This window comes from Euleptes europaea, chromosome 4 (genome assembly GCF_029931775.1).
Source record: "Euleptes europaea isolate rEulEur1 chromosome 4, rEulEur1.hap1, whole genome shotgun sequence".
Taxonomy (NCBI): Eukaryota; Metazoa; Chordata; class Lepidosauria; order Squamata; family Sphaerodactylidae; genus Euleptes; species Euleptes europaea.
The window spans coordinates 10,326,406-10,341,750 of record NC_079315.1 but is presented as its reverse complement, the minus strand read 5'-3'; the positions used below and the strand labels follow the sequence as shown (position 1 = coordinate 10,341,750).

General features: G+C 46.6%; 1 protein-coding gene across 1 annotated transcript; it reads right to left on the bottom strand.

Annotated features, from left to right (window-relative positions):
• Positions 1–580: 580 nt before the first annotated feature.
• NAA50 (N-alpha-acetyltransferase 50, NatE catalytic subunit) lies at positions 581–7,332 on the bottom strand. Its single transcript, XM_056848405.1, has 5 exons — positions 7,313–7,332; positions 6,233–6,369; positions 3,551–3,670; positions 3,127–3,193; positions 581–929 (listed from the first exon to the last, which is right to left on the bottom strand). The coding sequence occupies exons 1-5, from the start codon at positions 7,330–7,332 to the stop codon at positions 749–751; spliced, it is 525 nt and encodes a 174-aa protein (XP_056704383.1). The 3' UTR covers positions 581–748.
• Between the last annotated feature and the right edge of the window lie 8,013 nt (positions 7,333–15,345).

Sequence of the window (15,345 nt, the reverse complement as noted above, 5' to 3'; positions counted from 1 at the left end):
CAAGGCAAAAGCTTTGCAAGGGTCACGTGCTCATCTTCGTTGCCAGTCTTAAAATTGTCTGGTTCCACCTCAGATGCCCGAGCCCCAAAGTCCCCCCCACCGGCACTGCAACACCAATAATGAAAGGGAGAAAAGTTGAAGATGGCACAGCCTACTTTGAATCCTCACTTACAACAGTCCAAGGAACACTTGCCTCACCTTGCACACAAAAAAGAGGGGGGGTGTTAAACACTCAGCAAGATGGATCTCCTAGGCCGTCGCGGCCCGCTCCCCAGCATACAACAGAGAAAGCGGAAACTCAAAAACGCCGTGGACCAGCTAAGAGAGCGATTCACGGAGAGGCAAATGGGGGCCAAAGTTCAGAATTTTAGAGGGCAACCGCCTCCAGATTGTTTTTTTAAAGGACGCCTGGTAGGAGGAGTTTGAATACAAGGTCTTGCTTCAACTTTGCCCATCGATGGGAAGAATCGCACACACTGAAGAAAAACTGACTTCTGGAAGACCAACTGATGGCCCCCCCCTTCCCGCCCCCCAACCAGAAATGCACATTTCCCCCCCCCCCAAAAAAAAATGCAAAACAGTAGAGCTGTAAAACCCAAACACACAACTGGACAATCCTCAGAAAGTTATTAATTTGTTGGAGAGGATACAACACACATTAGGAGAAAGGGGAGGGGGGGAGAAGAGGCCTCTCTTTCCTTATTTGGTGACAAGCAAGTGCACAAAAGTGTTCACTGGGGTTTTTTGTTCAGTTGTCGGCCTTTTGCACATCTGTGTTCTGGCCAAGGCAGGGGACCTTGAGGTTTTTCTGCAGCACATGGGCGTCTGCCGGTTCTATCCTCTTGTAGTAATTCTTCTTCGTCTCGATGATCTCAAAGCCAAACTTCCTGTAGAAGTCAATGGCAGACTCGTTGCTAATCTGGACATGTCTGGGGTGGGAAGAGAAGCCGAGGACAAAAGGCGTTAGCATTTTCTGAAAGCCAAAACCCAAACCTAGTGCTCTGCGAGCAGGAGAAACACCGACGGATAGGCCCCACATTTAAATCTGTTGGAGCCATTCTCCGTTGCCACCAGCTATCAAGCCAGCAGGGGCGTTTCCCTGCCTTGATAAACTTCGCTAGAAAACCACAATCTCAGCTTTACCCTCCACCTACAGCTCACCTGTTTGTGAAAAATGCTTGAACACAATGAATACAGGCCCGGGGCCAAAGCAAAACACTACTAATTCTGAACGCCGAAGAGTGTTTGGGGCTTATTTCTCAAAAAAGCAGCCCCTCGTTATCATGTTGCAAGGCACTCTTGAATCTAATGTGTTGAAATTAAATCAAAAAGTGTTTCCGTCTAGACATTAGGAAGAATTTTCTAACAGCTAGAGTGGTTCCTCAGTGGAACAGGCTTCCCCGGGAGGTGGTGAGCTCTCCTTCCCTGGAGGTTTTTAAGAAGAGGTTAGATGGCCATCTGTCAGCAATGCTGATTCTATGACCTGAAGCAGATGATGGGAGGGCATCTTGGCCATCTAGGGGGTAGGGGTCACTGGGTGTGTGGGGGGGGGAGGTAGTTGTGAATTTCTTGCATTGTGCAGGGGGTTGGACTAGATGACCCTGGTGCCCCTTCCAACTCTATGATTCTATGATAAGCAGTTACTGTACCTGCCATTCCAGGAGAAGAGTCAGAAAATCCATTTGGCATGCTCAAACGCTCGTGATCTTGGCCACTGACTGAATACTGTTGTTTTCATAGGAAAATGGCCTGATTTATCCCACGTCTGATCATACTGTTGTTTGGGGTTATTGTTTTAAATTGTGTGGTACCTTCCCCCCACACACACACCGCACACACAAAAAATAAATGAAGATGAAGACCAAAACCCTCATTCTTCCTAGGTTGGAAAAATCCCACAAAGCAGTGTACAACAGAGGTGCCTTAACGTTTTAACTCATCTTACATCCAACGCTGGATGGATCCAAAGGCGGTTTCCACTAACAGAAGGGATTTCGGACTGGGGCACATGACTTCCCTGCCTCTTCTACAACCCAAAATGGGTGTTCCTGGGGGACGGGGGATGCTCGGAAACCAGCAAAACAAAAGCAACTCCACACACACTTCTGGATCCAACTCAACGCATAGTTTTGACACCGTTGATGAGGTCTCTAGCCCTAAACCCTCTACTGTAATAATCTATATATCTGATAGTGAAGTCGGCAAATCTTTGGATACTGAAATCTGACGACTGGAAACATGAACAGGGCAAGACAGATCTTTCTACAAACCTGAAAAGGGTTTGTGGAAAAATCTGAAATCTAAAGAAAATACACTGGGAGAGTTTTAAAAAGCCAAAAATGATAGAAAGAGTGTATGTGGCTTTAAGCAACTGATTTCCCTCAGATTCCAGGCTTGGTTCTGCCAGTAAAAGGCAGGGGGAGAGCCCCTTTCCAGGCCTATTTTGGCCTTTGAGAGAGGACTCACTTGGGCCAGGCCTGGCTAGGGTTGCCAGCTCCAGGTTGGGAAATTCCAGGAGCTTTTGTGGTGAAGTTTGAGGAGGGCAGGATTTGAGGAGGGAAGAAGCCTCAACCCTACACCTAGCAGCAATCTCTTGGTGACCTGGTACACGAGTGGAGAGGCCATGGCTCAGCGGCAGAGCATCTGCTTGGCATGCAGAAGGTCCCAGGTTCAATCCCCAGCTTCTCCTGTTAAAGGTACTAGGCAAGTAGGTGATGTGAAAGTCCTCAGCCTGAGACCCTGATGAGCTGCTGCCAGCCTGAGCAGACAATACTGATATGGATGGACCAAGGGTCTGATTCAGTATAAGGCAGCTTCATGTGTTCAAAAAGGATCCGGACATAAGAGGCCATTACTTGCCAAACAGTTTAAATATTTGTCTCAGTATTTCATTCAAGCATTCGCATTGCACAGTAAAAACAATTAATACTCTCCCATACCAAAGGCAAAACAAAATACAGTGCTGGAAAGTCAGTCTTCTCACACCTGAGGTATCAGCACAAAACCCTGAACGGGAGTATTTTTTTCATTCATAGCCCGTGGCTGGCATCTGACAGAATTCAACCCTTCTGTGTGGGTTCCTGGTGTCCTACAATATCCAGGGACAGAGCCACAACTTGTACTCACAGATAGATATTGTCAAAAGTGCCATCTTTTCCACAGATGTTTAACACATGATTCAACATTTTAGTTCCTGAAACGGAAGGGAGACAAAGAGTTACCATCCCTAGTCTTGGCAAGCCATACAAGCAGATCAAACTCTTCCCCCCACCCGGTTGAATGTAAATACCATGAGGCAGAAGCTTAATAGCTATCTGGTGCCGTTTTAAAAATGTATTTCCGGCACAGCACCCGAATGGCTCACACTGACAAAAAGAGATTCACTTTTACTCTTCTGCAGCAAATGGTTTGGGGTTTTGCAAGATCTCGCAGCACAAGCACGCGCACTGCCGGCTCACACTGTGTGAGGGAGCTCCACGAGGGAGCAACGAATTTCGAACAACCCAAGAGCCCCCAAGAGTCATCCGGCCATTCTGCACGACGGCCTTACCTATTCCCAACCTTCGGTAAGGGGCCAGGCATCCAAGCGTCATGATGTACAGCCGTTTCTGGTTCTGGGAGTGATCCACTCGACAGCACACGGCACCCACTGCGATGTCGTTGAAATAGGCTGCAAAAGTAGGGGTGGGGAAGAGGGGACAAACACAGGGAGGAAGCACATTGACTTTGACCTCTGATTCGCCAAAAGGCCTTAGGGTACTGGGGGCAGATATAAGGGGTTGGGTTCAGGGCAAAAAAATTCAGCTCACAAACAAACGCAAGGGGAAGGTGGCATGTCAACGTGGGTTCTGGTCAAATAGACATCCTTCAACATTCTTTATTCAGCAGTGACCTGCTCAATATGGCAAGAGATAGATGGATAAAACCTTTTATCCAGGAACCCTAGGTGAGAATTGGATAATTTGAGGTTTCTTTTAGCGGGGTAGATTTTAATATTACATTGGCAGTGGCCATGTTTCCCCCCAGTTGATTAAAAATTACTAAAAGATTAAAAATTACTAATTCTCTATCGTTTATGCAAATTATATATATATAATTCAACTATATATATAAAACAGACACCCTTCAACATTCTTTATTCAGCTGTGACCTGCTCAATATGGTAAAAGATAGATGGATAAAACCTTTTTATCTGAGCACCCTAGGTGTGAATTGGACAATGTAAGGTTTCTTTTAGCAGGGGTGGATTTTAATATTACATCGGCAGTTGCCAAGTTTTTTCCCAAGTTCACTAAGATTAAAAATTACTAATCCTCTATTGTTTATACAGATATATATATATAAACATTTTCCTCTATTTTAGTCTTAGAGTGACACTGGTCAGAGCTGAATTGGCTGTACGAGGGGTATCACTAAAGTAAATTAACAGCAGGATCTGGGACCATGGCGGGGGGGGGGGTGTTAAAGATGAACGACAGCCTCCTAAGCAATTACCTGTGGCAGGAAAAAACATCTGCACAAAAGTAGTGTTAACTGCATTATAATTCCCAGAGGTTTGAGTTCACATACCGTGCAAAACCATGGCTTAATTCAACCACAGTTAGTGCGCTTAAATGCAGGCCACTCCGCTAACTTGTTGTAAGTTAGGGTAGCGGTGCTTGCTCCGCAGCTCGCAGAGACCCACGCCTGCATTTACCACCAACCCAAAGAGCCATGCTGACTTCCATCCCCAGCATGAAGGCTGCAACTCAGTGAGGCTCGCAGCTTTGCCATACCTCTGGCGGCAGCCGTTTCAAGGGGGGAACCGACTGCCAACCACAGTACTTCCAGTGGGGAAGGCTCCTGCCCACCCTCCTGAAACACAGGAGGAGCGCCACATTGGGGAATTGTGCTCAGAACAGCCACAGATGCCGCTTGTGGCTCCCGAGCCGTTGAGGGACCATCACTGGGTTAAAGGCAAAGGCAGTCCCCTGTGCAGGCACCAGGTCATTCCTGGCCCATGGGGTGACGTCACATCCCGACGTTTACTAGGTAGACTACTTTTACGGTGTGGTTTGCCACTGCCTTCCTCAGTCGTCTACACTTGACCCCCAGCAAGCTGGGTCCTCATTTTAGCGACCTCAGAAGGATGGAAGGCTGAGTCAACCTTGGGCTGGCTACCTTGACAGCCAGCGTGGTGTAGTGGTTAAGAGCAGTGGTTTGGAGCGGTGGAGTCTGATCTAGAGAACTGCGTTTGATTCCCCACTCCTCCACATGAGCGGCGGAGGCTAATCGAGTGAACTGGATTTGTTTCCCCACTCCTATGCATGAAGCCAGCAGGGTGGCCTTGGGCTAGTCACACACTCTCAGCCCCACCTCCCTCACAGGGTGTCTGTTGTGGAGAGGGGAAGGGAAGGTGATTGTAAGCCGGCTGAGTCTCCCTTAAGTGGTAGAGAAAGTCGGCATATAAAAACCAACTCTTCTTCTACCTGAATCCGACTTCCCTCGGGACCGAACTCTGGTCATGAGCAGAGCTTCTGACTGCAGTCCTGCAGCTTAACATTCTGCGCCACGGGGCTCTCGATCACTGGGCCTAGGGTCTGTTAAATCAGGATCTGAAGTTGCTTTATTAACCAGTTAGTTGTCAGTCGGGTTTTGTGTGACGAACTAATGCCAGCACCCTGACTTCATCCTAAATTGTTCCCTGACAAAGCTCTTCCGGGCTACAGAGAGAAAGCAATGAAACCGGCACTGGTCAAGGCAAACCAGGATTCCAGTGACTCTATGAGATGAATCCCGGTGTCCCGAACTAACCATAACTGAAATATACCATGTTCTGTGTGCCGCCTGGACCAAGGGGAGGGGCCGTGGCTCAGTGGTAGAGCATCTGCTTGGCATGCAGATGCTCTACCAGGTCCCATCCCTAGCATCTCCAGTTAAATGGACTAGGCAAGTAGGTGATGTGAAAGACCTCTGCCTGAGACCCTGGAGAGCCGCTGCCAGTCTGAGTAGACAATACTGACTTTTGATGGACTAAGGGTCTGATTCAGTATATGGCAGCTTTATGTGTTCATGTGACCAAGCCAATGTTTGGGAGAAAAGGCCCCATACAATTTGGGTAATTGAACCTTTTGGGAACAGAGGTTGCAGGTACCGCAGGTTTGTTTTGGATCAAACAGAAACCCAAAGAAGAACAAAGGCAGGCAATTATTCCACCCTTCCCACCTATGAAACCAAGATCAAGATCTTATACCCAGCTTGGCGAGCTCGCCGACTTCTAGGACATCCTTGTAGAACTTGTCATTGTAGCTGACAGGAAAGATGACCTGGTTTAACCGCTTCAGTTGCTTAATGTTGTGTGGCGTCACGTCGCCCAGCTCAATCCGGCTACTGGAACAAAGCAAAACATGCTCAATACCTCTAGGAATCCCCGTCTTCTAGGAAGCGGTGTCGGGCGTCAAGGGGACCGGGCCAATGACAAGCCCGAGACCGGCGCCGTAGAATTCCACTTCAAGTGCCGGGTAAACCTGCACGCTCAAAATCTGTTCTTCAGGAAACGAAACAGAATCGCTTGCCCTTCACAGCAGGCAGAAATGAAATAAGAACCACCACCAAATGTGAAGGGAGGGGCTGTGGCTCAGTGGTAGAGCATCTGCTTGGCATGCAAAAGGTCCCAGGTTCAATCCCCGGCATCTCCAGTTAAAGGGACTAGGCAAGGAGGTGATGTGAAAAACCTCTGCCTGAGACCCTGGAGAGCAGCTGCCGGTCTGAGTAGACAATATTGACTTTCGATGGACTGAGGGTCTGATTCAGTATAAGGCTTCATGTATGTTCAGCTCTTCATCTCATCACTGACGTGGCTAGGTAAGAGGTGGTAGGGCCCTGTTCCAAATTCCCCAACGACCAACTGGGGACTGTGGAAGAAAGCTAGAGAGGGGTGCGCTACTTTGTGCCTCTGTAAAACTACCGGGAAATGAAAGCGAGGCCCTGGGGCCCAGGAGGATTTTGGGGAGGGAGGCCTGAGTGGCGACCCCATGTAATAGCTGGCCATCAAGGAAAGCTCAAGTAGGCTGACCCCCCCCCCCCCGCCAGTTGACAGCGGAGAAGGGAATAAATTTGTTTCTTGGAGCGATGGGAAAACACCTAAGCCACACTGGGGACCTGAATCCACGAACTGAAAGGAAGGGAGTTCTCAAGTCCAAACACCAAGGCTCCGGCTTTTCCAAGCTACTCCCTCCAGAGACATCTCACTGGAATAGATCTTTAAATAAATATAAAGCTAGACTAATGCGTAAGGCATACGGAGATCTAAAATTAGGAAAGAGTTCCTTACACATTTGGAGAAGGGCCCATCGAACTCCCACTTAAAAGCATCTTACGAAAGAGGGGCAATTCAGTGCACTATATAAACCATGCAGCACATTCTCATCCGCTACCCTTACTATGAAGAGATCCGTAGCAAATTTATCCGGCCACGGACTAACCGGCTCTCTGATAACTCGGGAGGTGGAGAGGGCAAGGAAGCTGCTCTTGGATGAAAATCCAAGGATTACCATAGACACTGCTAAATTTTGTGCGGCCGCATCCAAAATTAGGCGCAAATTGCTGGGATGACACCTTAATACCTGTGTACATAGTAGCGCCCTCTTAGGATTTTATGTCTTTTATACTTTTTATACTTGTATTTATATATTTTATATCTTTATATTTGGAATTTCCGGTTCTAATATTGATGGGATTTTAGTCGACGATTCTGTTCTTTTGTATATGACTGGCTATGTGCCGTATTAATAAATGACCGATCCCTCTTCTCTTGTCTATCATATGCTGATGGAATCACATGCCTCCAATTGGTCAGCTCACATTGAGAATAAAATCCAATCCATTGGCCTTCCATTGGACTCGTTGCTTATGCTCTCGGATACAGAAGCATTTCAAACAATAAAACGCAGACTATTACAGATTAGATTTCAAATTCTTAATAGTGCTGCTAACAGGACTTGCTCTCCATTAAGTCTAGGGATTCCCTTTAATATATATGAGCCTACATCATATTTGTACCACCTTTACGACCCTCAGCAACGCAGAGCCTTCTCCCTGGCCAGATTCAATGTCATGCCATCTGCGATTTTGGAAGGAAGATTTTGTAAAATCCCCCTATCAGAGAGACTTTGCCCGTGCAGTAATAATTGCACTGAATCAATCGTACATGTCTTATTCCGCTCCAGATTTTATACAGAAATTCTCAGCAAATGTTTAGGCCCTATTTTGACAAAAAAGTCAATTTTTCCTGATTGTCTTAATGCTCTTTTCTTGCTGAATAATCACTCTTCTGCTATACTGGAGAAAGTAGCACAATTTCTGAGACTTGCTATGAACGTTTGTAAGCAAGTTAAGTCAAGGTAAAAGGTAACGGTCCCCTGTGCAAGCATCGGGTCATTACTGACCCATAGGGTGATGTCACATCCTGACGTTTCCTAGGCAGACTTTGTTCTCGGGGTGGTTTGCCAGTGCCTTCCCCAGTCATCTTCCCTTTACCCCCAGCAAGCTGGGTACTCATTTTACCGACCTCGGAAGGATGGAAGGCTGAGTCAACCTTGAGCCGGCTACCTGAACCCAACTTCCTTTGGGATCGAACTCAGCTCGTGAACAGAGCTTGGACTGCAGTGCTGCAGCTTACCACTCTGTGCCACGGGGCTCCTATAGCAAGTTGAGGGCTTTTATTGATTCTGCCATCCTTTTATTAATTATGCTTTATCCTTGTCAGAAGTGCTCCACTGCAATAATTCTATGTTACTATGCAGACACCCCATGTTTCGATTTTATGCAAACAAAGGAGATTGTTGTTGTAATAAATGACTGACTGACCGGGCACTATATACTTTCTACAGCCCAAACTGGCATCTAGACAGTGTAATCCATCTCTGTACAGCCAGAGTGGAAGGCATCGGAGCAGAGCACCAAACACGGAGGATACATGAATGCTTCCAGACTTCACAGGCTTGCCATGATTACTGGAAGAAGGACGCCATATTGGACCATTGCAATGAGGAGTTTTCAGGAGCCTGGGGAAAGGGAGCTGTGGGAAAGCACGTGCTTGGCATGGGCCAGAGTCAGTCTCCCAAGTCTTGCTTGGGCAATTGTTCTAAGAAATATACCTCAGAGCTGATACTAGGCTAGATGGTCAGACTCTGTACGGCAGCTTCCCTGGCTCGTATGGTACCCCCACAACACAGGGAAAACCGGCCAATCCACAGCCACAACAAGCAAGCTCAATATAAGAGGGTTTGTCTTCAAGAAGTTTCATCCATGGCAGCTAGATTTGGCACTTACACACTCAAGCAAGCGAAACAGAGTGCAGAAATACCTGCCACCTCACCTTCAAACATCGAGGAAGCGCTCCAGCAAAGTTGCATCCCCACCCCCGGGTGCCTGGATGCTCCTCTACACCACTGGAACAATGCAACATGTTGGAGGATCAGCTCCTCGACCAAAACCTGGATATTTCTAGCGGCTAGAATCTAGCCTATGTTGGCTTCAGCAATCTGTATTTATTCAGTACATTATTTTATCCTGTGTGGTAGGTTCGGCTGAGAGAAAGTGACCAGGCCAATAAGTGTCATGGAAAGCGAAGGTCTGAATCCACACACACACAACCATCCCAGGCTAACACTTACCAATACAACATATTGGCTCACTCTGGTCATTTATGCATGGGTACTTTAACTCACGTTCACCCCGTCTGTCTCGGTTGTTCCTTAAAGTTATGCATGAGTTTTCCTTCCATTAGAGATGACCTCGCTGCCAGACCTCACAAATCCCAGGACTCCCCGTTCCTCTATTAACCCGATTCTTCCATCTCCCCTGAGCTCAGCCCGGGTGAAATCCCCATGCATAAGGCAAAACACGGGACATGGAAGCTTGGTTTCTCTCACAGCCAATTACAAAGCAACAAAGCAACTTTCTGGGAGTCTTAGTGGACCACAAACTGAACATGAGTCAACAGTGTGATATGGCAGCTAAGAAGGCCAATGCAATTCTGGGCTGCATCAATAGGAGTATTGTGTCTAGATCAGTGGTTCCCAACCTTTTTCGACCAGGGACCACTAGGACTTTTTTGTTCGGTGCAGGGACCCCAAGGTTCAAAATAAAAATTCCAGGAATTTGAAAATAAACTTTAATCATAACTGTTAGTTAAACATTAAACTTAGAATTATATTTGAATATATATATTTTATAAAAGAGAACTTTTAATTGAAAATATTAATTTATTATGGGTTTATAACTTTGTTTCGCTGACCTTAATTTAGTTCTCGCGGACCCCTGGGGGTCCATGGACCCCTGGTTGGGAACCAGTGGTCTAGATCAATGGAAGTAATACTACCACTGTATTCTGCATTGGTCAGACCTCACTTGGAATACTGCGTCCAGTTTTGGGCTCCACAATTTAAGAAGGATGTTGACAAGTTGGAGTGTGTCCAGAGGAGGGTGACCAGAATAGTCAAAGGTCTGGAATCAATGCCCTATGAGGAGAGACTTAGGGAGTTGGGTTTGTTTAGTTTGGAGAAGAGAAGGTTGAGGGGAGACATGATAGCCATGTTTAAATATTTGAAGGGATGTCATGTTGATGAGGGAACTAGCTTGTTCTCTGTTGCTCCAGAGACTAGGACACGGAGTAATGGATTTAAACTAATAGAAAAGCGATTCCACCTAAACATTAGGAAGAACTTTCTGACAGTGAGGGCTGTTTGACGGTGGAATGTGCTGCCTCGGAGGGCGGTAGAGTCCCCGTCTTTGGAGGTCTTTAAGCAGAGACTAGATGGCCATCTGTTGGGAGTGCTTTGATTGTGGGATCCTGCTGGCGGGGGGAGGCTTGGGGTCACTGGGGATGTGGGGGGAGGTAGTTGTTAATTTCCTGCATTGTGCACGGGGTTGGACTAGATGACCCTGGTGGTCCCTTACAACTCAATGAGTCTATGTCCAGAGGCGGGGATTCTAATGCTTCCTGCTAGTTCTTTCTGAGCAGAAGAAAGGCTTCTTAAAACCGAGGCTTGGATTTCTCCCTCCCCTTTCTTTTCAGATTGCTCCGTTTTTTGTTTTTTGTTCTTAAAATGCTTTTTTATGTGGCAATCGGGTTGGGGGGGAGGGAACTACAGCCAATTACGAAGCAGCATTTCACAGGGTGGGGATTCAAATACTTCCTGATTTGAGCTTGGAGACTGCTGGTGCATAGACTTCCAACAGGAAAGTGTGGTTCCAGCAAGCAACGAACCTCAGGTAAAACTCCCATGCATAAATGACCTCTGTCTCCAACACCTTCCTACCAATATAGGATTTCTCACTGTCCTGAAGGCCCAGACTAGCTAGCGTTCATCATCACTGGCAGGTTCCAAACTACCTAGTACCAGGCTGGCAATGAAAGCCACCCGTCTCAGTAGGGCACCTCTGCCCCACCCACCAAGCAAAGGGAACAAGGTGAAAAGGAACAAGTTGCAGAGATTTAATTGTAAGAGTGGAAGACAGTGCGTCTTCAGGGACATTAGCGTTCCTAAGAACTTACATTTGCCATTTATTATTAGTATGCGCTTATACGGCATTGTCTGTGAAGCCAGTGTTCTGTGTTTTTTACTTCCAGCTTTATTTACATTTGCTTGGAGGGCATGTCTACTTGATAGAGAACGATGCATGATTTCAAAGATTTGCAGAATTTCTTCAATATAAAATGGGGGAAAAAATAAAACACCTATAATAGCAATAGAATCAGCCAGATCTTACAGTATTAAGGTATCTCAAGCATTCTGCCAGCGTGCCCATAAAACCATCAACCAAGTTATTTCCGGAGATACATTGAATCATATATTACATTTGTATAATTCTTTTGAACTGGGTTTCTTCTGGCTTACCTGCTAGGGGACCGATTTATTTATTTGCTTCATTTATATTCCCCCCTTCGCCCTAACGGAGTGACTTACATCGTTCTCCTCTCCATTTCATCCTCACAACAACCCTGCGAGATCGGGTAGGCTGAGTGCGTGTGACTGGCCCACAGGCACCCAGAAAAAAATTCCATAGCAGACTGGGGATTTGAACAAGGGCCTTCAGGATTCTAATCAGACAATCTAACCTAGGGGTGTCAAACATAAGGCCCACGGGCCAGATCCGGCCCACCTGAGACCTCTTATCTGGCCCGTGAGCCAGCCAAACCCCCGCCCCTCGATCTGGGCTGGCAAGGCACGGCCTGGCCAAGTTACATTTATGTCCTATCCGGCCCTTGTAACAATGGAGTTTGACACCCCTGGTATAACCACCGTACAGCATTTATTAAAAACCTTTGCCACAAGCAATTACAATCTCAATAAACAGAGTGTGTTGGACCCACATTCCCTCACCCAGAAGGGCACTTCTGCTCGTAAAGAGCGAAAGAGAGTAGAAGCAGTTTTTGATTGCTCCCGCCTTCCCACTCACGACTCCCATCCTGCACCCCGTGCCATTCTCAAAGATTCAGGAGTTCAACCTGAGCGGCAGCAGGAAGGGGGAAGCCGGAAACATTCGTTCCACAAGGAAAGCTCCGCTACCGGTTTTCTGAATCCATCCCAAGGTTAATTTGACTCTCTTCCCCAGAGAATGCTGGAATCGCTGCGGAGTGCTATATCCCCAAACCAAATGCCTTCTTCAAGTTTAGATCTGCTGGGAAAAGAAAGGACCCCCTCCCAGCACACATGCCCCCACCCCAAAGCAAAAGATCTACTCTCATTAGAAATACCAAGAGGAGTTGACCCTGGTTTACTTTCAAAGGCAAGTTCATATTAATACATAAGCCAAGAGGAATATCAATTAAAGAACAAAGTCATCGATACTAAGATTCTTTTTGAAAAAACTATTTAAGAATAAATCTGCATTTAACAGAGGCACGGCGAAGCTTTTACTGAATCCATGAGCTATCAAAAGCAGGTTTTCCAAGAGCAAAAAAAATGTCTACCTCCTGAGCCAAGAAGTATAAATATAGCACAGTAGGTCATGTTCTATATTATGGGCCTGATGCACACATTTAAAGTACTGAAGCTCAGCTAGATTGTACCCCACTCTTTTGCATACATACTGACTCGATTTTTTCCTCTCCAAAACAGTGTCTGGCAGCAGCCGCATTTGAAGCTAATGCCACCTCCAAGTTTTCCACCTTCACTTGTTACTATTAAGGGACAGATTTTCAGCACATCAGAATCCTATGCATGTTTACTTGTAAACAAGCCCCACTATTTAATGGGGCTTACTCACAGGTAACCCAAGTCTGCCGATGGAGCGTCTCTACAATCAGACAGAGGACAATCTGGAACGAAGAGTTTCTTCAGCTCAAAAGCTCCTTCTGAAATGAAGTTTCCCTTTTCTGGCTAATTTGCCTTGCTATATCAACTCCTGAATTAAGAAGTTATTTGGCTTTCATCTCTTGTTTCAGGGAACCAAGGCATACCATACAGGTTGAGACTTTTTAATAGAAGCAGGCAATATTACTGTCAAAGAAGCATTAAATGCCAAAAGATTATTTGCTTTCATACACTGCTCATCATACTTTCCCCTGAGACTACTGGAGAATGTGTGTGTGTGTAAAGTGCCTTCAAGTCGCAGCCGACTTATGGTGACCCCTTTGGGGGTCCAGTACCAGAGGAGCATGCCTATTATATGAGGTTAGTCTTTTGCCTAACAGAGGTGGTTTGCCAGTGCCTTCCTCTGCACAGCAACCCTGGTATTCCTTGGTGGTCTCCCATCCAAATACTAACCAGGGCTGACCCGGCTTAGTAATTCCATTAGGAGTCAGAGGTTTATGACAGCATCCAGCCCTGCCTGGCAAATTTTGGTGGTTTGGGGATGAAAAAGTGAAGGTGTTGAGATGCATCTTTATCTCAACTATCACTGACACTACAGAATAAAGTGACACCCCCCTCAAACTAAGCTGATTTCAAGTTGAGCAACCTGGACAGTCCTTCTGTTACCTTTGCAATAATTCCATTCCCATTGCTAGGAATTTTCTGGGGCTCCAGAAATACTTTCTGTTTGGATCTATGGGAGGAAAGGCAAATTGTCCGCCTTTCCCCGTCCTCTGTGGAATGTGCCCCTGGGGGTCTGTGGATCCTCCAGAACAACATGGGGAGCAAACTGAGTGGTGGTGCAGGGAGCGGGAACAGCTGGAAAATACCTCCTTTCCATGAGCATTAGAATTCCAAGGTGGGTTTTTTTTTTTGCATTCATACATTGAGAGTGATTCACGTACATTACCCCGTGAGCTTTACAACTACCCTGTAAGGCAGATCAGAACTGCCACCATACTGCAGATGGCAGGCCCAGACTGGCTTGCTAAAGACCTCCAGTGACTTCACAAAGAGGTGAGATGCGAACCAGGGATTTCCTGACTGTCACCCCAGGCTCTCTGCCACTACAGTAGCTCCAGTCCTAGATACATGAGCACAGAGTGGACCCAATACAGCAGACAAGATGAACTGTAGAAAAGTCTACCTTTTTCCCTAAATACTGAACTCAAAAAAAATTTTTAAAACCCACCCCCAACCATTGATTTTGTCTGCATGAGCCACCTGCCTTCTAAGCAGAGACTAATTCAAATTAGACGTGTGCTTTTCATGCAGCCAAAAGCCCTGGGGAATCAAGCCTCAGGAACATGACATTCCACTCTGGGAATCTCATGTTTCCTTCTTAAAGATTAGTTCCCAGGACATATGGCTGCAGAGTACAACTTGAAACACACAGGAAAAACAAGGTGACAGAAAAGGTAAGCGGAGTTGTAAGGGTCAACCCAACCCTCATGACTACCACCTTCCGCCCACACAGATCATCCCTGAATGACTCCCACTATTAGAATCTCAAATCCCATTAACCAGGCTTGGTCTTCAAACACATGAAGAGAGCTAGTGTGGTGTAGTGGTTAAGAGAGATGGTTTGGTGGACTCTAATCTGGACCGGGTTGGTTTCCCCTCTCCTACACAGGAAGCCAGCTGGGTGACCTTGGGCTAGTCACAGCTCTCTTAGAGCTCTCTCAGCCCCACCTACCTCACAGGGTGGTCTGTTGTGGGGAGAGGAAAGTGATTGTAAGCCAGTTTTATTCTTCCTTAAGAGGTAGAGAAAGTCACCATATAAAAACCAACTTCTCTTTTTACTGAGTCTGACCACTGGTCTATTACAGTCGGCCTTGTTCACCCAGACTGGCAGCGGCTCTCCCTGGCTCTCAGGTAGAAGTCTTTCACATCACCTGCTATTTACCCCTTTCAAACTGGAGATGCCGGAGGCTGAACCTAGGACCTTCTGCAAGCAAGCCTGAAGCTCCCCCCACACAGTCACCTCATGTCATTCAACAAGTTG

Excerpts from the sequence above, each read along its gene's own strand:
- NAA50 (XM_056848405.1), bottom strand. The coding sequence starts at position 7,332 with ATGGGCCCTTCTCCAAATGT. Across the intron at positions 3,671-6,232 it reads CGGCGAGCTCGCCAAGCTGG|CCTATTTCAACGACATCGCA; the intron begins GTATAAGATCTT and ends CTACTTTTGCAG. Across the intron at positions 930-3,126 it reads ACTTTTGACAATATCTATCT|ACATGTCCAGATTAGCAACG; the intron begins GTGAGTACAAGT and ends TTCCCACCCCAG.